The 25,785-nt window shown below is 45.3% G+C and overlaps 2 protein-coding genes across 2 annotated transcripts; both read right to left on the bottom strand.

Annotated features, from left to right (window-relative positions):
• Positions 1-2,672: 2,672 nt before the first annotated feature.
• On the bottom strand, positions 2,673-9,139 carry LOC142661591 (interferon-inducible GTPase 5-like). The gene is made up of 2 exons (XM_075839016.1): positions 9,065-9,139; positions 2,673-5,172 (listed from the first exon to the last, which is right to left on the bottom strand). The coding sequence occupies exons 1-2, from the start codon at positions 9,088-9,090 to the stop codon at positions 3,969-3,971; spliced, it is 1,230 nt and encodes a 409-aa protein (XP_075695131.1). The 5' UTR covers positions 9,091-9,139; the 3' UTR covers positions 2,673-3,968.
• A 3,709-nt stretch (positions 9,140-12,848) lies between these two features.
• Positions 12,849-22,531, bottom strand: LOC142661590 (interferon-inducible GTPase 5-like). Its single transcript, XM_075839015.1, has 2 exons — positions 22,211-22,531; positions 12,849-14,163 (listed from the first exon to the last, which is right to left on the bottom strand). Exon 2 carries the CDS (start codon positions 14,147-14,149, stop codon positions 12,953-12,955), a length of 1,197 nt encoding a protein of 398 aa, XP_075695130.1. The 5' UTR covers positions 14,150-14,163; positions 22,211-22,531; the 3' UTR covers positions 12,849-12,952.
• Positions 22,532-25,785: the final 3,254 nt, after the last annotated feature.

Genomic DNA, 25,785 nt, shown 5'->3' with positions numbered 1-25,785 from the left:
TTTAGACGTGCCCTGAAAACACATCTTTTTAGACCGACCAGCCTATAACATTCCCTAATCTGACTCCTTTCCATGGCCCCCCTTTTTACATTAGTAATAAGGCCCCTTCATTCAGCAGTATCCCCCACACTGCTTGCACCCTCATGTCTGTCATATGTTGACACTGGCTGGTGACGGCTCATGCAGCTTTATGTTACTACCCCGTATGTATAAAAGACGGCTGGACTGTTGTACTTAAGAATTTCTTACACTTTGTGTCTCCCTTATCTCCTCATAGATTGTAAGCTCTTGCGAGCAGGGTCCTCCTTCCTCTTGTTTGAATTGTAAATGAGTTTTGTCAATGTCTGATATTATCTGTACAATGTACCCGCTGAACTGTAAAGTGCGGTGGAATATGTTGGCGCTATATAAATAAAAATTATTATTATTATCCCGACCGCACCACAGATCCTGAATATCTCGCCCTCCGAAACGTACAGGTGCCTCTACGGGTTCTTGCGGTGGTTTACTGCTATCTTTTGTGGACTGTCTGGGTTATGCACTCAGGTGGCATCAGCATCCGCGATGTGTCTGTCCGAATAGAGAATGTGACCGCTGTTCTACTCGGCACCACTACTGGAGTTCCAGAGCCCGATGGAGCAGTGATCGATGAGAGACACAATGTCGTGCACAGTCCTTTTGAATGGGTACTCTCGTTTTAAGGGTCACTCAAAGCTTGTCAAAAGGAGTACACATGCTATTATCCCTAGTCTCTTCAGACCTCCACCCTCATTAAAGCACAGCACAATGACTGGTAGACCATTTGGTTAACATTTCTTATCATGAATATGCAGAGAGAAGGGAGCCCGACCAATCGCGACACCACACTATAAGCCGGGACACTTGGCGTCCATACCGCTTGACAGACTGAACCCGTCTGCCATCGGTCAATATCCGGGGCAACTGCATACCATTCCGGCTGGCTTTGTGGCTGTCCAGGACCTTACCTGGGATCCTACCAAACAGCTCATGTTCCCCCACTAGTGAGGTTTCTCTGCTGTTGAGCTCGTTGCTTGCCAACAAATCCAACCGGCCCTTATCAGAGCGTAGAGATGCAATCAAACCAACCACTTACAAATACATTTCTTACAAGTTGGGAGGGTGGGCAAGCTCTTCCCTCTTAACAAAATGGTTCTCCTAATCATTCCCTATATATAAACCAGCGCCCACCCCCTGTACCTGGCCACTTAATCAAACCTCGTTGTCTTCCTTCCAACATGCCCGCCGACCCTCAGTGGTACCTAACTCACCTACGATGCAATCAAACCAACCACTTACAAATACATTTCTTACAAGTTGGGAGGGTGGGCAAGCTCTTCCCTCTTAACAAAATGGTTCTCCTAATCATTCCCTATATATAAACCAGCGCCCACCCCCTGTACCTGGCCACTTAATCAAACCTCGTTGTCTTCCTTCCAACATGCCCGCCGACCCTCAGTGGTACCTAACTCACCTACATTTCTCTAGACTTCCTGACAACGCAGCCGCCATCTTATCCCCCTTGACCTGAGTCTGTTATCGAATTGGCGTCCCTTATAGCTGGACCCCCCCCCCCCCCCAATTCATTGTCAAAACTGGAAATTTCACAACAGGGCTGGCTTCAAGGTGGGTGGTGCCCTGTGCAGGACCCTCTTGCCATCTTTCCCTCCTCATGCATGGCATACGCTGACATCTATGTGGGCAAGTGTTTGCTCGCGTCCTCTTGAATGCTCGCTTGTGCGCGTGGGCAATTACCCATACACTCACTTACATAGACAACCACTGGTTAACTTGCTGACGTACACTCACTCATGCACGATGTCATCAAAGCGGGTACACTTGGATATGTATTCATTCTCGGGGGGCGCCACTTGGACTCTCTTTCTCGTTTTCTATGTCCCCCACAATCTGGGTATAAAAATAAATCTTAATTTATTTGTCAAATTTTCCACCTTAATGCATCAAGTACAACAAGAATGATCGTTCTTATGCGCTCTTCCCGATGACTCCTATGGATCCTGGCATCTGAAAATTAATAGCATGTGGCAGGAGGCTCCTTTATTACATTATAAACCTTCATTGCTTCTTCGGATACCACCGTCATCAGGGAGGGAATCTGACCGCAATTATGCTGCATCGTGACCCAAAATTATACAATTAAAAAACTGTTAAACTTCATGGGGGACCAAAGAGGGGAAGAGTGACAGAGTCGATCAGGCGGCGCTCCTTTCATGCGCGAAGGGTGCTGGCCCGTGTCTGATGTTGGAGATCTTACCTATTCACTTGAGCACTGCCGAGATGACTCAAAACCATGATGGGTTTCCCAGTTAACTGGGGTAACAGTTGCGCCTGGGCCCAGAGCCTGAAGGGGCCCAAAAGCCCCTGAGCTGCATGAGAAGACACCAGTATATGATTTATGGTTGTTGGGGCCCATGAACCTAAAGTTACGCCTCTGCCTGTCCATCTAGTTGCATTGTAGTCTTTCAAAACTTCTGAATCGATGGGTCCACATACCATGAATTTGGGTGTTCCATGTAGTGCTAACCTTACGAATAAAAATGATTAAAACCCGAAAGTTCTAGGTCTACCAATCAACATAAGGAGCCAACAATTAAAAAGCAGAAACCTACAAAGAAAAAAAATCAACAGATGAATATTTTTAAAATAAAACTTTATTCATATTTGCAGACTTTGGTCTTGGACTAAACCCCCCAACCCCCCCCCCCCTCAACATTTTTTTTGGGGGGGGGAATAAAAGGGGAAAAAAGCAATTGTCTTTCAGTTTTTGAATGTATGGCAAAAGTTACATGTCAACTCTATTCTGCGGGTCAGTACGATTACGGTAATGCCAAATTTATATTGTTTTTTTCTTATGTTTTGCTAATCTTACAAAATAAAAGCTATTTGTTAAAAAAACAAAACAATTTCACTTTGTTTCACTATATTTTCTGAAAGCCATAACTTTTTGTAGTTTTTTTGTCGATGGAGCGGTGTGAGGGCTTGTGTTTTGCCCAGCGAGCTGTAGTTTTTACTGGCGCTATTTTGGGGCACATACAACATTTTGACCACTCTTTATAAAAAAAATTTGCGGCAGCTAAAGTGACCAAAAAAAGCAATTCTAGCATTATTTTTTTTTTTTTTATGGCGTTCACACTACAGGTTAAATATTGTTATATTGTAATAGATCAGCCATACTAACGGCCATACTAAGTTGACTTTTTTTTATTTTTGACATATTTTTTTTGTATTTTACATTTATTTGTATATCACTAAAAACTTTAGTACATTTTTTTACTTTTTATTTGTTCCTCTAGGGGACTTAATCGTTGGTACTAGCCACTGCAGTACTTATGTATTTTAGTGTATTGGAATGTCTACCTGCTCCTATTTAGCTCTGCCTCAGAAATATGGCAGACCCATGTCGTGGGAGGGGGAGGAGGATAATTGCTGGGTTGACGGAGGTGGCCGCGCCTCTTTCTAATGGCATAGATGCCGCGATCACTGTTGACTACGACATCTAAGTGTTTAAATGTCTGGAATCTGAGTTCTCTCCGATCCCGTCTGTTAGTGCAGGGTGTCAGTTACATCAAATTCGGTGAGGGGTTAAGCAGAGGCCTAGCTAGTCTTTCCTTCATCCGGGGTAAAGATTCAGTTTGTTGCCCTATTCCTATATCTAAATACCCTGGCCAAGGCTGAGTGGCTAGTCGACTTTCAACAAACCAGGGAAAAAGATGCCCCTTAAGCCCCCCTAACTACTCTTCTGCTTTAAGACTTGAGTTATCTGAGACAGACTGGTTGCTAAGGACGTGCTGCCTGACAACTCCATATAAAGGGCATTTGTTGTTAAGCAGTGAGTCCATAGCAACCAGTCTGTTGACTAAAACTGAGAGAAGATGAGGAGCAGCTTGGCGGTAGTCACACCCTGTCGTTCCACGTCTCCGCGTCCTGCGTTAAACTGAATCTTCGGAAGCTTTTATAAGAACTCTTTGTGCATCGTCTGTAGATTCAAACAAGAACCCAGATAGCATCTTAGAAGTTATCACATATGAGAGACCTCCTGCTGCCAACGAGCCAAACACGGGAACGCTGCTCATGAGACCTTCAGCCAACATGACCGCTCCCATGGTTCCCTTAGAAATCATTTTAATGACGAACTCCCTGTTTAATTCTCCAATCACTTGTGGGGACCGTATTACGGATTTTAATTCGCTTATGCTTTTACCCGACGATTGAGATAGTTTTCTGAGGGAACCTTCATCCAAGCCAAATACGGTTTGGTATTCTCTCATAGTCTTCACTAGAATGGTGACATCACATGCTATACCCAGGCCTGGAATCGGGATAGTAGCGACGGCGCAGGACAAGGCCGCTTTTCTCCATATCTGTTGTCTCAAGGTCTCTCTTTTCTTTTCTAACACAGATAGCGAAATATTAGGCAAGGACAATAGGAAGACATGTCTCTTCTGAGCCGGAAGTTCCTTCTCCACAGTTTCTTGCAGGTCGTCATAGTCATATTTGCCTTTCTCAAGGCAATCAAGAAGAAAAACCTTAGGGTTGTTAATATTTCCTTCCTTAAAACATTTAAGGCAATTTTCCCTGATCTCTTCCAGAATCGTCTCCTCGCGGAACGACTTCCCTCTTTGTCTTTGACAAGAATACATGTCTTGGCCAATTTTCGATCTCACAAAATAGAATTTTTTCTGCATGCCCTGGATGGCCTGGGCGAGCTGAATGTTACATTCCCTGAAGCGGTCAGAGGCAATAATGATGAAAAAGTCATAGTTGGCAAAACCGACCTTACGTAGGTAATCCTTCGCCTTAAAATTGAGTGTTCCTATGCCAGGAAGGTCCCAGTACTTGACATTTTTATATTTAGGATGTGAGTAAGCCGTTGGCCTCATCGTCGTCTCCACTACTCCAGTTTTTGCAGCATCTTTATCACTCAACTCAAGGAAAGTATTGACAAAAGTGGATTTCCCAGTCCCCGACTCCCCCGTTACTGCAATGTTCAAAGGGGCATTTTCCAGATCCTCTAAGTAACTCTTTATTCTTTTAATGGCACTGCCAAGATCGCCGTCTTGTATGTAGGATTGTATCTTTTGCACTTCAGCTGCATCAAATCCTTCATTTGATTCCATCTTGTCTGTTTCAGTTCTGGTAAAATACAACAAAAATGGTCTTCTGAGAGGGTTGGTTATGCAGGTTTAGGTCTTGAGTATTGTTACATAGAGGTCCTGAGCCTCAGCCCCATCACTAGGATGTGCTATCAATTGGTGGAGGTCCGACTGCTAGGAACCTGACCGATGCTCAGATTGAAGAAGCCACAGTTAGGCTATGTTCACACAGGGCAGATAAACTGTGTAAAAGTACCCAGCATATCCGCCCTGGACCCAACAGGGAATTCCGTCCGAAAAACCACACCAAATTGCCTTGTTACAGCCGACAACTCACTCCAATGGGCGGAATCAAAGATCAATTTGATCCTGCCCGTTTGACACCTTAAATACCACAGCCAATCGAGACAGCAGAATTTAAATTGTTAGAATCAGGGGGGCACCCCCTCAAATACTCCATCGCCCCCCCCTGCGGCGCGATCAGCCGGTGACAATAAATGGTGCCATGCAGGGGCGTAGCTAAATGCTCATGGGCCCCGATGCAAAAGTTCTTATTGGGCCCCCCCCCCGCAAACTACTCATGGCCGACAGTCCGCAGCTTTCAGCTGCATCACTGGGTCTCCTAAGTGACCCAACAATGCAGCACTAGCAGTCGGGGCGTCACTAAGGCTGGGTTCACACACCCTATTAACGGACGTAATTCGGGCGTTTTAGCATTGAATTACGTCCGAAAATGCGGCTCAAAAGCGTCGGCAAACATCTGCCCATTCATTAGAATGGGTCTTACGATGTTCTGTGCCGACGGTCATTTTTTTTACGCGCCGCTGTCAAAAGGCGGCGCGTAAAAAAGACGCCCGTGTCAAAGAAGTGCCTGTCACTTCTTCAGACGTAAATGGATCCGTTTTCCGTAATGGACGCAGCGAAAGACGCCTGCACTTGCCTTTACGGCTGAAATTACCGTGCTGTTTTCTCCTGAAAACAGCCTCATAATTTCAGCCGTAACGGACGCTGCCGTGTGAACATACCCTCGGGGCTTAAAATGTCAGGGGAAATAGCCCCAATACATATGTGTCCGCCCCCAAAAAAATGTGTGTATATGAGAGAGCATAGCATATCTATAGCACTACGACCCTATAAACTAAGGATAGGATTAGATACATTGGCTCAGCAGACAGTATCACACATGATAGGATTAGACACAGTGGCTGAGCAGACAGTATCACACATGATAGGATTAGATACAGTGGCTGAGCAGACCGTATCACACATTATAGGATTAGATACAGTGGCTCAGCAGACAGTATCACACATGATAGGATTAGATGCAGTGGCTGAGCAGACAGTATCACACATGATAGGATTAGATACAGTGGCTGAGCAGACCGTATCACACATGATAGGATTAGACACAGTGGCTGAGCAGACAGTATCACACATGATAGGATTAGATACAGTGGCTGAGCAGACCGTATCACACATTATAGGATTAGATACAGTGGCTCAGCAGACAGTATCACACATGATAGGATTAGATGCAGTGGCCCAGCAGACAGTATCACACATGATAGGATTAGATACAGTGGCTGAGCAGACCGTATCACACATTATAGGATTAGATACAATGACTCAGGAGACAGTATCACACATGATAGGATTAGATACAGTGGCTCAGCAGACAGTATCACACATGATTGGATTAGATATAGGGCCCAGCAGACAGTATCACACATGATCGGATTAGATATAGGGCCCAGCACACAGTATCACACATGATCGGATTAGATACAGTGGCTCGGAAGGCAGTATCACACATGATAGGATTAGATACAGTGGCTGAGCAGACAGTATCACACATGATAGGATTAGATACAGCGGCTCAGCAGACAGTATCACACATGATAGGATTAGATACACAGCTCAGCAGACAGTATCACACATGATAGGATTAGATACACAGCTCAGCAGACAGTATCACACATGATAGGATTAGATACACAGCTCAGCAGGCAGTATCACACATGAAAGGATTAGATACAGGGCTCAGCAGACAGTATCACACATGATAGGATTAGATACAGGGCTCAGCAGACAGTATCACACATGATTGGATTAGATATAGTGGCCCAGCAGACAGTATCACACATGATCGGATTAGATACACAGCTCAGCAGACAGTATCACACATGATCGGATTAGATACACAGCTCAGCAGACAGTATCACACATGATAGGATTAGATACACAGCTCAGCAGACAGTATCACACATGAAAGGATTAGATACAGGGCTCAGCAGACAGTATCACACATGATAGGATTAGATACAGGGCTCAGCAGACAGTATCACACATGATTGGATTAGATATAGTGGCCCAGCAGACAGTATCACACATGATCGGATTAGATACAGGACTCAGCTTGCTGACATTGCGGCTCCAGCGTTGGACCCAGGAAAGGTAAGAATAATAATTTTGCTTCTTTATGTGTTACTGATTATTTTTGTGTGTTTGTGTTTTTTTACAGGTTCGGTTGTTGGACTTCGGATTCGAGGACTTCAATGACAGCGGTTTTTTATTCTCAATAAAATGGTTAATGAGGGTTGTGTTTTTTTATTTCAATAAAATATTTTTTCTATGTGCTTGTATCTTTTTAAACTTTATTATCACCGCCTTAGTAATGGCCGCTGGCTGATTGACAACCTCCATTACTAAGACAGGCAGTGACACCTAGAGTCATAGATAAGTATGATGCTAGGAGCCCGCCTCCCTGCAGGGTGCTCGGTCCGAGACATGCGGCCGACATGCGGACTGTATATCACGGACCGAACACGGTTGTGTGCATGGGGCCTTAGACATATATGTACCTTGCTTGGTCGGCAACAGGTTAACCCCCCCCCTTTTGTTTGCTAACAATGCAATTCCTCCGGAGTTCTGCGCTGATCTCACCACCCATTAACAAACAGAACTGGGACTTAGGATCCTCTTACACGGGCCGACTTAGTTCTATGTACAAAAAAATGGTACCGATGAAAACTACAGCTTGTCCCGCTTTCACGGCTCAATCGGTGAAAAAATAAACGTTTATGGATCTCAGAATGTGGCGACACCAAACATTTTTTTTTTTAACAAAAAGTTTATTATCAATAAAAGTAGTCAAATATAAAAAAAAAATATAGAAATTTTGTATCACCGTAATCGTATTGAGCCACAGAATAAGGACCAGTGAAAACCGTAAAAACGAAATCCAAAAACACATTAAGGAATCTCAGTTTTTTCCAACTTTAGCCCGCAAATAATTTTTTTTCAGTTTCGCAGTACATTATATGGAACTATAAATGGTACCAAAAGAAACTACAACTCCTCCCGCAAAAAATAAGCCCTCGCACCGCTCTAGTGACGAAAAAATAAAAAAGTTATGGTTCTTGGAATGCGGGGAGTGAAAAACGAAAATCAAAAATCCCAAAATGGCCGAAGGGTTTAAATATAAGTCCCAAAACATCAAATTTGTTATTGTCACGACTTGTACAATAAATTGATGGCATCATTTACGATGATCGTGTGTCTGCCGTAAAAAACTCAAAATAGTAAACTGCAGTAGAAAAGTTTCTTTTCTACATTTTTGGCAAAATAAAAATGACTATAAATTAAACATTAATGTATATGCACCAAAAAAAAGGCTCCTACATAAAATACAACTCAAAGCCTTATACAAGTTATGAATGGAAATAGAAAAAAAAAATCAAAAAATTGTTCGGGTCCTTAAATGGTTAATGAGCTGAGCAGGAAAATAAACCAGGATCAGGATCAAATGTTGATAAACTGCATGTTGATGGTTTCCAGATAGCGATAGTAGATTTATTAAGTAAAAACTGCAAAAAGTCTAATAAAGGATCATCTGAAGAAATGGTAAAGTTTTTGCAGGGACATTTTCTTACCTCGTTCCCGCTCTTGCTCTGTACATCGTTACACAACACAGAATTGTTTTGTTTCTTTTATTAGCTGCTCAGTTTCTATTCTCGATTTTGAGCAACGGAATCCAGAATAGGCGGTGCCTCTCGTAAAACAATAAACAGCCAAAGACGACCTGCTGGACATTACGTGAATTACACAACCAGACAAGATCATCATCCAACTCGCAGAATAAAGTCATCCATTAATAGTTTTTCAGGAAAAAATAAAATAATCTGCTTCCTCCGGTAGACCCCCATCTAGTCACTTCTTCACCACTTCTGCCGGTCTATCGGTTTTGTGAGGCGGTGGGACTGTATTCCGCGAGAACAGTAATAAACGTACAGATGCCGGCATCGCAGTCAATGTAGTTCCCATTATATTGATTGATGTCCACATGTGGGTGTTTCACACAGGCCTTCCCATAACCAGGTCTCACTCCTGCCCATAACGTTCCTGCCACACGCCTGTCCCTTACATTGTTCTTACCGCTGCCTCCTTAGAACTTTTTTCCTCCCCTAGTCCTCCACTTAACAGTATTCTTGCCACAGGCCTCTCCTTAAAGGAGTTACCTGAAACTTTTCAAAATTGGCAGCAGGGCTGGGAGATGGTATAAAATAATAAACTCCATCGTTGAGACTGAGACTCCATTTTCCACGGCTTCCTTCCCGGTAGTTCCTGCAGCGGTAACGTGTCGTTCGTGGCAGCATCACCGCTGAATGATATGTGACCACTGCAGGAGCTTTCAGGACCAGAGCCGTGATGTGCAGGGTATCAGCCGTGGAGCGATGGGCTCTTCAGGGGGTGAGTATCTGCTAGTTTGTTGTTTTACACCATTACCTGCCCTGCTGCCCATTTTGAAAAGTCCCAGATGACCCATTTAATGTTGTCCCTTGCAGACACAGGCCTCCTAATAATGTTGTTTGTGTCAAAGGCCTCCCCCTGACGACGTTCTTTCACTGCCTCCTCATAACTTTTTTCATGCCAGAGGCCTCCCCCTTACATTGTTCCTGCCTCATGCCGGTCCCCTAACATTGTCCTTATCTCAGACCTCCCTCTGAAGTCTCTTTTACGCGGAGTAATATGAACACTCGTTCCCTATCATTGCCCAGTATAGACAGGGCAACGATTAGCCGATGAACGGGGTAACGCTTGTTCGTCGGCTGATCTGCTCGTTTATGTAGAATCAAATATTATCGTGGTCGGCAGCGCATCTCCCTGTAAGTAGGGAGATGTGCTGACGACATGATAATGTTTGGGGACGAGCGATCATAGTAACAAGAGCTCGTTCCCATACATATCTCCTTGTGAAAGGAGCAAACGAGCGCTGATCAAAGAGCTGTCTCGTTGATCGGCGCTCGTTTTCATGGCCCATATCGGGCCGTGTATTAGCTGCCTCCGCTTAATGGTGTTGCTGCCACAGGCCTCCCTCCCAGCATTGTTCCTGCCACAGTCCAACCTCCTAGCATTGTTCCTGTCACATGCCTCCCTCTTAGCATTGTTCCTGCCACAGGCCTCCCTCCTAGCATTGTTCCTGCCACAGACCTCTCTCCTAGCATTGTTCCTGCCACAGACCTCTCTCCTAGCATTGTTCCTGCCACAGGCTTAGCTTTATGGTGTCCAAAAACCCAAGAACCCCGCTGACTTCTTAGAGTGAGTAAACTCCTTTGAGTGTTTATCGTTATACATCGTTGTGCAGATAGCATGATGTGTCATTACATTACACCAGTCTATGTACGGCACCAATGGTTTCTTTACTCCAGGGAGACTTATGAGCCTTCCAGTATCCAGGACATGAATGCCTCTCTAACCCCTATAACTAAAGGTGGTACAAATTAAATAGCTGTAGCTGAACATTATTCACCCCGACTCCCTTCGGGCCAAGCATGCATGTGTTCTCATTGGGGAAAGGGTAATAAGTCACTTGCAGACACCTCTGGTGGAAGCTTATATCCCGTGAGAACAAAAGGATCAGACATGTTGGAATCTAACATGCTGGAACCTTCTTTCTCCCGACATCTGCCATCGGGGTAGAGTCAGGACACATCATATACAATAGATGGCTAGCCGGTCCCCGTTTATTTATTGTGTATGGGCCCTCCAAGTCACTAAGTTCCAAGATGAGGTGTAGGACACAGAGGATATCACATGGATTCCCAGTTCTCAGTGATATTAGGAAAACCCCAAAAATCTAAAAAAGCACAATCCAATTTTATTATGTTTTTGCCGAAGATGGATAAGATGATAAAAGTTGAGATACTTTGCATATATTTCGAGTTAGTGATCTAGCATTACATCATGTCATATACTCCAATCACATGAAGAGCTGTGTAAACAATTCCAATGGTTGCTACTAAGAAACAGTCAACATTGTGTTGACAGACACGCCCTTAACATCTCAGTTGAACTATAATGCAATTCCTTCCTGATCCATTTGATTGCTATACAGTGCCTCTAGGAAACACTACATGTCCCAGAAAATCATCAGAGCATGCTCTGTATATCATGGCCGCGTCCGCCTTCTCCCGCCAAATACTCACCTCTCCTTAGCACCTTCTCTGTCCAGGCCGACATTGCGTCTCCGGGCCCTCTGGGTTGCAGTCTGCCCCGCCATCACTCTCCTCTAGGTCCTCTGTCATCTACAAGGGCACATGCCCGCTGACACTTCCCACCTGAGCAGTTGGGTTCCATATCTTACCCGGCAAGTGTGTTTATTTTTGGATTGCATTTTGGATTTTCCATTACCGCCTCTGCTTGACGTTGGTAATGGAACTTCGGCCAGTCTAACCATGAGTGATCGTCTGCCGCCTGCCCTCACTATTGCTAGTATTGACCATGTATCTTGCCTCCTATTTTTGGTATCATATCTGTGCACGTCAGCCGTTACCAACGGAGTCTACTCTGGGGGTAGTGACCTGGGGATTGTTATCAGCCAAGACCAAATCTCCGTACCGGGGTTAAAGGCTGAATACCTGGAAATCCTTACTACTCCGCTCCCTGGATTAGTCTCACAGAAAATCTGTTGGCGACATAGAGGGTTCAACCATCTTATGCTGGCACGGTGACACTACATCCAGTAAATCAACAGATGGCTGACGGAGGATAGGAGGTCAGAGTTTAGAAGATGCCAGCGGGATTCTTAATGCGCTGCTGGATATGGTTGGAGTAAAGACATGATACAACTCCAAACCGAGATAATCAAAGTTACTCAATATTTGACATATATTATATTATAACCTAACATAACTTCACCAAGAACATAAAAATTATGGTTTCGATGGAGCTAAGTTTAATATCCCCCTCCCACCCAAGTAATACTCTTAGGGGTCGGGGACGCACGGCTTTGGGTTACTTATGCAGGTCCCTTGAACTTAGGGACTGATTTAGCTGCATCTGTGACCATCGAGTTCGGTTGTAGAGACAAAGGAATAGCTTTATTGGACTAATGAATGAATTTTTATTTTTTTCCCAGTGGGGAAAAAAAAATAAAACAGAAAAAGATGGTGACCACCTTCCTCCCTCTATATCCGTTCTGCAGTCACAAGGAAATATTAAAGAGCTCCCCAGTATGAGGACCCTCCAAACAGCAGCCCATAGCTCTGCTTCCTGTGAGTATAAATTAAAGAGGGAAATGAGATTAACATCACTCAAACATGAATTATGCATTGATATGCAAATATTTCTATATGAAGATTGGAAGGAAAATAAAGGAATATACTATCATATATGTAGATAATGTAGAATAATCAATAGGAAACCAATTTGCATCCATTTATTGTCTCACATACAGTATAAAATTCATCGATCTGGGTCTTCAAAATATATATTTTGTTATATTTCATAGTGGCTCTTACATTTCTATGGAAGAAAGATGCTTAAACTGGTGACTCTAATGCCTTCCTAAGAACACGCACTGCATCTTCAGCAATCTCTTTAAGGAAGCCACAGAGCATCCAGTAAGTGGTGCCAAAGGAGATGCCCCCCGCTGCCATGCTACCTAGCACTGGAATATTGCTAGCGGCATACTCAACTACCATGAGAGCCCCCATGGTCCCTCTGGTTAGTAAAGTGGCGACAAGCTCTTTATTTATCTCTTGGATGATTAAAGGGGACTTGATCACAGATGTCAACTCGCTGACGTCTTTGTCAAACTTGTTGGCCAACTTTTCTAGAGAGCTTTTATCCAAGCCAAAAGCATTCCGGTAGCTTATCATGGCTTTCACCAGGATTCCTAAATCACAAGCTACAGACAGGCCGGGGATAGGAATTGTAGCTACTGTACAAGAAAGAGAACACCATTTCCAGATGTCCTTCCTCAGAGCCTGACGCTTCTTCTCGAGAATCGGTAGAGAAATGTTGGGTAGGGAGATCAGGAATATGTGTTTTTTGTGATTCGGTAGCTCCATTTCTAGAGTATCCTGCATTTTCTGGAAGTCAAACTGGTCCAGCTCCAGGCACGAGAGCAGAAATACTTGGGGCTCTGTGATTCCCCCAACACTAAGATTTTCAATGCAGTTATGTCGAATGTCATTCAGTATGTTCTCTTCGTTGTACGTCTTTTTCCTTCGTATCTTGGAGGCATACAAGTCCGAGTCAACTTTGGATCTCACAAAGTAGAATTTCTTTTCCATAGCTTGAATCGCCTTGGCTAGGTCAATGTCGTTTTGCTTAAAACGTTCTGATGACATGATGATGAAAAAGTCATATCGACTGAACTCAACGGACTGAAGATAATTGTCCGCCACAAAATTTGGAGTTCCTATTCCTGGAAGATCCCAAACAGTCACGTTAGCATACTGTGGATGGGTATACCTAGTTGGCACCTTGGTTGTCTCCACCACACCAGTTCTAGCAGAGCCTTCTTCTTCATCATTCATGCCACGGATGGCATTAACAAAGGTGGACTTTCCTGATCCTGACTCCCCTGTGATGGCAATATTTAGCGGGGCACTTTCTATTGACTTAAGGGACTCGTTCAGTCTTTCGGTTGCTGTACAGAGGTCCCCATTTTCTAAAGCAGAATTAATTTCCTCTACTTCTTCAGCAGTGATGATATCAAAAGAAGAATCCATTGTCAATTATTGACCTGAAGGAAAAAAAATATACATTTGTGAGATTAGAATTTCACCCTCACTCTATAATATCAATCCTACAAAATTTTTAGCTAACTAGGATATCTAGGAAGATCTTCCAATGGGGATCGTCACTAATAGATTAGGCAAGGTGGGACTGGCCCACCAGAGCACTAGAGGATCTTCCGATGGGCTCAGGTTCTTTTAAGTAATGATCATATAGACTTCAATACAAAGACCAATCAAAACTTGGTTTTAAGGGGTTGTCTAAAGGAAAGACATGAATGACATATTGCTCGGATAGGCCATCAGTGTCTGATCGGTTATAGTCTGACCACTGGGACCTCCACCATTACTGAGAGTGAAGGGCTCTAAGACCCCTTTGACTTCACTCCCAGCCAGATGATGTGTTTGCTATCGTAACACAGCTCCATTTAAGTGAGGATCCGTTGTGGTTCTAGAGGTCAAACCACCACAAATCAGACATTGATGGCAGAGGTGTATCTATAAGGATGAAGATTCAGTTGCACCTGAGTCGGGAGCCTTACGTTTGCCCAGCAATTCTCCAGAGATAAAATCAGAAGATCTTTAACATTGAAACACTTTGAGACATTCAACTCTGTGATATTATTACAATGTGTCTTCTCCAATTTTATTCTACATATAAAGTGCCTCTCCACCCACATAACATCCATGTTCTCCTGAATGTTCTTGTTCTCCTAGTCTGTATTTAACCTCTAAGAGTTGCAGCTTTTGTTCTAGAACCGTTCTTCATACAAGTGTCAACCATTGTCAGCCATTTTGAAGACTATGGAGAGCTGTCCTTGGTCAGCCAGTCACCCACAGACTCTTACTTGCTTCCTCCTCTCTCCCTTCCATCTCACCTCTCCATGTCTGTCAATATTCTGCATGTTACTTACATGGTACCACCCCTGTGCCTTCAGTGCCTAGACTGATTAATACATCAGAGTAAAAACACCAACATGACAGCCCACACTTGCCCATAGAGCTTGCAATGCCATATTTTAATGAAAAACCTTGAAGCCTCTCTCTATAAGAAGACTCAAACATACTGTATATCTGCAGTTATAAAATGCTTTATTACACAATTTATGTTTTTTAAACAATATACTATGAACAAATTTGGTAGAAACTACAGTAAATGAATGGTAGGTCGTCACAGTCCCACCCCAGTTACGAACAACAATATAATAAACCTTAAAAGTGCCACACTCCAAAAAAAGTTATTGCAAATGTTCTTCAAAATTTAAAGGGGTGTTCATATGTGGTAGGTCCTTAGATATGTAGTTGATTGGGGAGGTCCAGTAAGATCTTCTGTTATCGCCGGGGGAAATGACTACTGAGTACACATTTTCCTTTTAGCGATGTTCCATGGTAAATTAAGCATTACTAAGCATCTATTGAAATAAATGGGTGTCAAAGTAATGCATGGTTCTGATGGGTCTTCCACGCTGAGAACTGTAATGGCTCCCTCTGGGGACCCTCTCCAGTACATTAGGGCACTGATCTCCAACCGGTGGCTCAACAGCCCCATGCTAAGGGTTGTAGTTCTTCAACAGCTGGAGAGTCAGTTTGGAGACCACTGTCTTAGGGCAATATGGAAAGGTTTTGTCCAAAAATTAAAACTGTCTTATAGATTCCCTTGACTTAATCGTTCTTTCTCCAGGGTCTTTATCAAGAGATGAAAGTCATATTTGTCCAGTTCCAAGCAGGACAAGAGAAAGACACTTGGTTCCTCTACTCCACTATCGCTAAGACCTTTCATACAATTATCTCGTATCTCATGTAATATTTTCTGCTCATCGTATGTCTTCCATCTTCGAACCTTGCTGGCTCTTAGGTCAGTGTCTATTTTGTTCCTTATAAAGTAGAACTTCTTCTTCATAGACCAGATCTTCTTGGCCAGTTCCATGTCGGAGTGCCTCACCCGTTCAGAAGCTATGATGATAAATAAGTCATATTGATGATAGTTGACTGATTGGGTGACACAGTTGGGAGTTCCTGTACCAGGAAGGTCCCAAAATAACAGATTTCTCAACTTGGGATGTGGATAGGCCATGGGCTCCGCCGTGGTTTCCACTACACCTGTTTTAGCAGCGTCATCTTCTTCGTCATTGTGAAGACCACGGATGGCATTAACAAAAGTGGACTTCCCAGACCCCGATTGTCCCATTATTGCAATGTTCATTATGGGACTTGTAAGGTCCATTCCATTTTGGTTATTAGATGTACTTTCCTGTGGAACTTGGGATATAGCATGTTCTTTGTTACTGTTCCTTTCCACTGTCTCACACAGGCTACTCTCATGTAGTGCTTTTATGAGGTCTTCTACTTCATCTTCACAAAGAGCACAGAATATTTCATCGGTGTACATAATCCCTCGTAATTCAGACTGTAGAAAAAATAAGGCTAATTTTATATATGTATGAAATCCTACAATCTAGACTTAGCTTAAATCACTTTGAACACCAAATAGTCTACATGAAATTTTGAGTCAATGTGTACATACATTACATTACTTATCCTGTACTAATCCTGAGTTACATCCTGTATTATACTCCAGAGCTGCACTCACTATTCTGCTTGTGGAGTCACTGTGTACATACATTACATTACTTATCCTGTACTAATCCTGAGTTACATCCTGTATTATACTCCAGAGCTGCACTCACTATTCTGCTGGTGGAGTCACTGTGTACATACATTACATTACTTATCCTGTACTGATCCTGAGTTACATCCTGTATTATATTCCAGAGCTGCACTCACTATTCTGCTGGTGGAGTCACTGTGTACAGACATTACATTACTTATCCTGTACTGATCCTGAGTTACATCCTGTATTATACTCCAGAGCTGCACTCACTATTCTGCTGGTGGAGTCACTGTGTACAGACATTACATTACTTATCCTGTACTGATCCTGAGTTACATCCTGTATTATACTCCAGAGATGCACTCACTATTCTGCTGGTGGAGTCACTGTATATATACATGACATTACTTATCCTGTACTGATCCTGAGTTACATCCTGTATTATACTCCAGAGCTGCACTCACTATTCTGCTGGTGGAGTCACTGTGTACAGACATTACATTACTTATCCTGTACTGATCCTGAGTTACATCCTGTATTATATTCCAGAGCTGCACTCACTATTCTGCTGGTGGAGTCACTGTGTACATACATTACATTACTTATCCTGTACTGATCCTGAGTTACATCCTGTATTATACTCCAGAGCTGCACTCACTATTCTGCTGGTGGAGTCACGGTGTATATACATCACATTACTTATCCTGTACTGATCCTGAGTTACATCCTGTATTATACTCCAGAGCAGCATTCTCTATTGTGCTGGTAGAGCCACTGTGTACATACACTACATTACTTATCCTGTACTGATCCTGAGTTACATCCTGTATTATACTCCAGAGCTGCACTCACTATTCTGCTGGTGGAGTCACTGTATACATACATTACTTATCCTGTAATGATCCTGAGTTACATCCTGTATTATACTCCAGAGCTGTACTCACTATTCTGCTGGTGGAGTCACTGTGTACATACATTACTTATCCTGTACTGATCCTGAGTTACATCCTGTATTATACCCCAGAGCTGCACTCACTATTCTGCTGGTGGAGTCACTGTGTACATACTGACCTCTGATGGGTTGCTGAAGTCTATCACAAAGGTTCATTTTGCCCTCGTTGTTATTTCTTTCGTCAGGAGGAACCTATTTACCATGCCAGTTGCAATACACCAGTGTGTGAAACCGTAAAAATGATTAACACCAACTTTAAGAAAAAATAGTCAGGACAAAGTAGGAACCCTTACCATATCTCCGTAAAGACAGTCATAGTGACACCCTTCACAGCTACATTTTTCTGATCACAACCACAGTGCCACCTACAAAGCCACAGCCACAATATCCTGTTCACAACTGTGGTGCCTCATAGCAGGGGCGTATCTAGAAAGTGCTGAGCCACATACTAAACTTTTGAATGCCGACCCTCTTCACGAGCATTTACCAGCTCAATGTCAAAGTAGACTTGCCGGCAGAGTCACATTAAAAAAAACAAAAACACAACTTCTTCGAAAGTTCCCAGCATGACCTGACAAATAACCAGAGCATGCTGGGACAACGGCACCACGCACACTGTCAGCCACGTAAGTAGAAAATGCAGGATGGGGGCATCAGACACAATTACGTTGTTTTGACGGCCGTCACACGGAGTCTGGCTGCAAAATGTGAAGGTCTCTGGCGCTCTGCTGCCGTGCCCGCTGCAATCTCCCACCGGCGCCAGTCTTAGCCCTTATTCACACTACAGGGTTTCCCGGCCGTGTGACGGCCGTTCAAGAATCGACCGTCACCCGGCTGCAGTAGGAACAATAGACCCCTAATGGGGCTATTCACACAAACGATTTTTTGACGGCCTGGGAAACCCGGCCGTCAAAAAATGGGACATGCCCTATTTTAGGCTGTTTTCCCGGCCGCCCGGCTCCCATAGAAGTCTATGGGGCCAGGTAATACACGGCCATCACTTGAATTTTCTCCAAGTGACAGCCGTGTCTTCCATCACTCGGTCTCTCCTTCTCCTCCTCACAGTGCGAAGTCCCTGACTTCACTGTCTTCATATATGGACTTCTCATGGAACGCTGGCGCTATCTACAGACACATATGGGGGGGGGGGGCGGGGTGGCATCCATGGGGGGGGGTGCTGTATAGAACTACCTACAGGGGGCTGTGTGGCATTACAGGGGGCTGTGTGGCATTACCTACAGGGGGCTGTGTGGCACTACCTACAGGGGGCTGTGTGGCATTACCTACAGGGAGCTGTGTGGCACTACCTACAGGGGGCTGTGTGGCATTACCTACAGGGAGCTGTGTGGCACTACCTACAGGGGGGCTGTGGCATTACCTACAGGGGGCTGTGTGGCACTACCTACAGGGAGCTGTGTGGCACTACCTACAGGGAGCTGTGTGGCATTACCTACAGGGGGCTGTGGCATTACCTACAGGGGGCTGTGTGGCACTACCTACAGGGAGCTGTGTGGCACTACCTACAGGGAGCTGTGTGGCATTACCTACAGGGGGCTGTGTGGCACTACCTACAGGGGGCTGTGTGGCACTACCTACAGGGGGCTGTGTGGCACTACCTACAGGGAGCTGTGTGGCATTACCTACAGGGGGCTGAGTGGCACTACCTACAGGGGGCTGTGTGGCACTACCTACAGGGGGCTGTGTGGCACTACCTACAGGGGGCTGTGTGGCATTACCTACAGGGAGCTGTGTGGCACTACCTACAGGGGGCTGTGTGGCATTACCTACAGGGAGCTGTGTGGCACTACCTACAGGGGGGCTGTGGCATTACCTACAGGGGGCTGTGTGGCACTACCTACAGGGAGCTGTGTGGCACTACCTACAGGGAGCTGTGTGGCATTACCTACAGGGGGCTGTGGCATTACCTACAGGGGGCTGTGTGGCACTACCTACAGGGAGCTGTGTGGCACTACCTACAGGGAGCTGTGTGGCATTACCTACAGGGGGCTGTGTGGCACTACCTACAGGGGGCTGTGTGGCACTACCTACAGGGGGCTGTGTGGCACTACCTACAGGGAGCTGTGTGGCATTACCTACAGGGGGCTGTGTGGCACTACCTACAGGGGGCTGTGTGGCATTACCTACAGGGGGCTGTGTGGCACTACCTACAGGGAGCTGTGTGGCACTACCTACAGGGAGCTGTGTGGCACTACCTACAGGGAGCTGTGTGGCACTACCTACAGGGGGCTGTGTGGCATTACCTACAGGGGGCTGTGTGGCACTACCTACAGGGAGCTGTGTTGCATTACCTACAGGGGGCTGTGTGGCACTACCTACAGGGGGCTGTGTGGCATTACCTACAGGGTGCTGTGTGGCACTACCTACAGGGAGCTGTGTGGCACTACCTACAGGGAGCTGTGTGGCACTACCTACAGGGAGCTGTGTGGCACTACCTACAGGGAGCTGTGTGGCACTGCCTACAGGGAGCTGTGTGGCACTACCTACAGGGAGCTGTGTGGCACTACCTACAGGGAGCTGTGTGGCACTAGCTACAGGGAGCTGTGTGGCACTACCTACAGGGGGCTGTGTGGCATTACCTACAGGGAGCTGTGTGGCACTAGCTACAGGGGGGCTGTGGCATTACCTACAGGGAGCTGTGTGGCATTACCTACAGGGAGCTGTGTGGCACTACCTACAGGGGGGCTGTGGCATTACCTACAGGGAGCTGTGTGGCACTACCTACAGGGAGCTGTGTGGCACTACCTACAGGGAGCTGTGTGGCATTACCTACAGGGAGCTGTGTGGCATTACCTACAAGGAGCTGTGTGGCACTACCTACAGGGGGGCTGTGGCATTACCTACAGGGAGCTGAGTGGCACTACCTACAGGGAGCTGTGTTGCATTACCTACAGGGGGCTGTGTGGCACTACCTACAGGGGGCTGTGTGGCATTACCTACAGGGTGCTGTGTGGCACTACCTACAGGGAGCTGTGTGGCACTACCTACAGGGAGCTGTGTGGCACTACCTACAGGGAGCTGTGTGGCACTACCTACAGGGAGCTGTGTGGCACTACCTACAGGGAGCTGTGTGGCACTACCTACAGGGAGCTGTGTGGCACTACCTACAGGGAGCTGTGTGGCACTAGCTACAGGGAGCTGTGTGGCACTACCTACAGGGGGCTGTGTGGCATTACCTACAGGGAGCTGTGTGGCACTAGCTACAGGGGGGCTGTGGCATTACCTACAGGGAGCTGTGTGGCATTACCTACAGGGAGCTGTGTGGCACTACCTACAGGGGGGCTGTGGCATTACCTACAGGGAGCTGTGTGGCACTACCTACAGGGAGCTGTGTGGCACTACCTACAGGGAGCTGTGTGGCATTACCTACAGGGAGCTGTGTGGCATTACCTACAAGGAGCTGTGTGGCACTACCTACAGGGGGGCTGTGGCATTACCTACAGGGAGCTGTGTGGCACTACCTACAGGGAGCTGTGTTGCATTACCTACAGGGGGCTGTGTGGCACTACCTACAGGGGGCTGTGTGGCATTACCTACAGGGTGCTGTGTGGCACTACCTACAGGGAGCTGTGTGGCACTACCTACAGGGAGCTGTGTGGCACTACCTACAGGGAGCTGTGTGGCACTACCTACAGGGAGCTGTGTGGCACTACCTACAGGGAGCTGTGTGGCACTACCTACAGGGAGCTGTGTGGCACTACCTACAGGGAGCTGTGTGGCACTAGCTACAGGGAGCTGTGTGGCACTACCTACAGGGGGCTGTGTGGCATTACCTACAGGGAGCTGTGTGGCACTAGCTACAGGGGGGCTGTGGCATTACCTACAGGGAGCTGTGTGGCATTACCTACAGGGAGCTGTGTGGCACTACCTACAGGGGGGCTGTGGCATTACCTACAGGGAGCTGTGTGGCACTACCTACAGGGAGCTGTGTGGCACTACCTACAGGGAGCTGTGTGGCACTACCTACAGGGAGCTGTGTGGCACTACCTACAGGGAGCTGTGTGGCATTACCTACAGGGAGCTGTGTGGCATTACCTACAAGGAGCTGTGTGGCACTACCTACAGGGGGGCTGTGGCATTACCTACAGGGAGCTGTGTGGCACTAGCTACAGGGGGGTGTGGCATTATCTACAGAGAGCAGTGTGTGGCAAAAATTTACAAATGAAATTCATTCGATTTTAAAATGGATAGGGAAAAAAACCGGATGCAAAATGGGTCAAAATCGGCTGTTAAACACGGCAACACGGCCCGGAACGGAACGGATGCAAACCGGGCGGGAAAAAATGGCCCAAAACGGCCGATTTTATCGCCTGACACTCGGACCCTGTCGTGTGAACACTTGACCCAGTCCTGATACTGCAGACGCTGCCTGGCAAAGGAGAAGTATCTAATCCATATAGGATGCATCTGATTGCACACGCACCGTTTTATTTAGCAAAAAAAAATATTTGATTTATATCGGCGGCATATTTACCTCCGGATGTAACGTGCCGTCGCCTCGTCCTCTGGATTCTTCTGCCGCGTCTCCTCCTTGTCTTTACTTTTATCTGTATTTAAAGTTACGTTTCAGTTCCAATTCTTGGAAAGCGAAAGTGAAACCAGATCGGTTTCTTATTTTGTTTTCTTCTTTTTTTTCTCTCCAGGAAATCGTGAAAGTCGTTAACTATTGCGCCATCTGCTGACCGGTCGCCTGAAATGCAAGAGAATTCCAATATTCAGTCTGGAATGATGGAAAAGTTCCTTTTAACGCTGTGTAAAGTAAATGTACGCAGAGTATCCGACCTAGAACCCGCAGGGAACTCCGCCCCCAAAAAAACACACTAACTCGTGATTGGCTGCAGCAATCACATGGGATGAAACATCAGGCCAGGCTGCCCAAAGAACAGGATGCCGTCGCTATGACAACTTAATTTTTTTAAATATATTTAACCCCTTCCCGTCGTAAACAACGTTCAGATTTTCATTTTCGTTTTTTCCTCCTCACCTTCCAGAGGCCATAACTTTTTTATTTTTCCGTCGATATAGCCTTAGAGGGCTTGATTTTTGCGGGACGAGTTGTAGTTTTTTCGTAGCACCATTTATTTTGCCGTATAATGTACTTGGAAACGCGAAAATAATTATTTTTGGGGTAGAAAATGAAAAAAAACTGCGATTCCTAAATTTTTTTGGGGGGGCTTCGTTTTTACGGAATTCACTGTGAAATTAAATCAACATGTTAACTTTATTCTGCGGGTCAATACGATTACGGCGATACCAAATATATGTAGTTTTTTCTAGATTTTACTACTTGTACAAGGAAAAAACTAAGTGTCAAAAATTTAGTTTATTTTGTGTCGCCAAATTCCGAGAGCCGTAACGTTCTTATTTTTCCGTCGATTAAGTGGTATGAGGGATTATTATCTTTCTACTATGCTTTAGGGGGGAAATGGGAAAAGTTTTTTTTTTAACTTTTAATTTAATTTTTTTTTTTTTACATAACTTTATTTGACAAATTTTCACTTTTTTTGTATTAGTCCCCCTAGGGGACGTCACCAGCGATCGTTGGATCGCTTGCACGATATACTGCGATACTAATGTATGGCACTATATCGTCTTTCTGACAGGCTGGAGGCAGCGCTTAATAGGAGCACAAAGATGGCGGACCTGGAGGCCTTCATTAGACCCCCAGGCAGCCATAGCAACCATCGCCACCCCGCGATTGCATTGCGGGTGGCGCGAATAGCTGATAGAAGGGGGTCACCCCCTCTTTCTAACGATTTAAATGGCGCGGTCGCTATTGACTGCCGCATTTAACGGGTTACTGTGAAGTGTTGGCTGTAACATACCGACACCCGCATTGTAAGGAGCGAGTTCACTCCGTGAGCCCGTTCCATATTTCCCCTATCCGGCTGTGACATATGGATACGTCAAATGTCGGGAAGGGGTTAAACAAAAAAAATGGCAGCCCCCATAGTGAAGTAAAAGTAAGAAAAAAGAAAAACACAAATAAATTAAATTGATTTTAATAACACACTAAAAGCAAATTTATATAAAAACATTTTTTTCGCGACACCTGTCCTTTAAAAAGCTGCTGTCCTTATAGTCCCGTATGAAATGCCGTAATGGGACATTTTAAGGTAACAGGAGGGGAGAACGTCCTCAGATTGTGAAGCCCCCTCTATAAGCCCAAGTGAAGAGTCACTGCGAAAAAATGGCTCTGCCACGGCCACAAAGCCACTGAAATCCACAGACAGGTCATGAGATGAAACCTGCACTCAATGCCTGATCCTCAGGACACATCAGGGAGTTCATGTTCTCTTAAGTCCTTGTTCACACGGTGCAGATTTGATGCAGATTTTGCATGCATTTCTTAAGCCAAAACCAGAATTGGATCCAGAACATGAGACACTTCAGGGTCTTCCTTTATATTTTGGCTTGAAGGGTAACGAAACTTTTTAAAAAGTTTTTTTGACATGTCATGGTGACCTGTCAGAAGTTCTGATCGGTGGGGGTCCGATCAATCACTAAAACGAAGCGGCAGAAGTACTTGGGTGAGCGTGCGCCCAGGGGCGTAGCTAAAGGCTCATGGGCCCTGATGCAAACGTTCTTATTGGGTCCCCCCCCCCCCCGCAAACTCCTCATGGCCGATGGTCCGTAGCTTTCAGCTGCATCGCTGGGTCTCCTAAGTGACCCAACAATGCAGCACTAGCAGCCGGGGCGTCACTAAGGACTTAAAATGTCAGGGGAAATACATGTGTGTCCGTCCCAAAAAATGTGTGTGTGTGTAGGAGACAGCATAGCATATCTATAGCACTACGACCCTATCAACTATGGATAGGATTAGATACATTGGCCCAGCAGACAGTATCACACATGATAGGATTAGATACAGTGGCTGAGCAGACAGTATCACACATGATAGGATTAGATACAGTGGCTCAGCAGATAGTATCACACATGATAGGATTAGATACATTGGCTCAGCAGACAGTATCACACATGATAGGATTAGATACAGCAGCTCAGCAGACAGTATCACACATGATTGGATTAGATACAGTGGCCCAGCAGACAGTATCACACATGATAGGATTAGATACAGTGGCCCAGCAGACAGTATCACACATGATAGGATTAGATACACAGCTCAGCAGACGGTATCACACATAGGATTAGATACAGTGGCCCAGCAGACAGTATCACACATGATAGGATTAGATACACACAGCTCAGCAGACAGTATCACACATGATTGGATTAGATACAGTGGCCCAGCAGACAGTATCACACATGATAGGATTAGATACATTGGCTCAGCAGACAGTATCACACATGATAGGATTAGATACAGTGGCCCAGCAGACAATATCACACATGATAGGATTAGATACACAGCTCAGCAGACGGTATCACACATAGGATTAGATACAGTGGCCCAGCAGACAGTATCACACATGATAGGATTAGATACACAGCTCAGCAGACAGTATCACATATGATAGGATTAGGTACAGCAGTTCAGCAGACAGTATCACACATTATAGGATTAGATACAGTGGCTCAGCAGACAGTATCACACATGATAGGATTAGATACAGTGGCTCAGCAGACAGTATCACACGTGATAGGATTAGATACAGTGGCCCAGCAGACAGTATCACACATGATTGGATTAGATACAGCAGCTCAGCAGACAGTATCACACATGATAGGATTAGATACAGTGGCTCAGCAGACAGTATCACACATGATAGGATTAGATACAGTGGCTCAGCAGACAGTATCACACATGATAGGATTAGATACAGTGGCTCAGCAGACAGTATCACACATGATAGGATTAGATACAGTAGCTCAGCAGACAGTATCACACATGATAGGATTATATACATTGGCTCAGCAGACAGTATCACACGTGATAGGATTAGATACAGCAGTTTAGCAGACAGAATCAAACATTATAGGATTAGATACAGCAGCTCAGCAGACAGTATCACACATGATAGGATTATATACACAGCTCAGCAGACAGTATCACACATTATAGGATTAGATACAGTGGCTCAGCAG

The sequence above is a fragment of the Rhinoderma darwinii genome, chromosome 10, assembly GCF_050947455.1.
Source record: "Rhinoderma darwinii isolate aRhiDar2 chromosome 10, aRhiDar2.hap1, whole genome shotgun sequence".
NCBI classification, from domain to species: domain Eukaryota; kingdom Metazoa; phylum Chordata; class Amphibia; order Anura; family Rhinodermatidae; genus Rhinoderma; species Rhinoderma darwinii.
The sequence above is the reverse complement of the archived record's forward strand: the minus strand, read 5'-3'. Positions and strand labels throughout refer to the sequence as shown.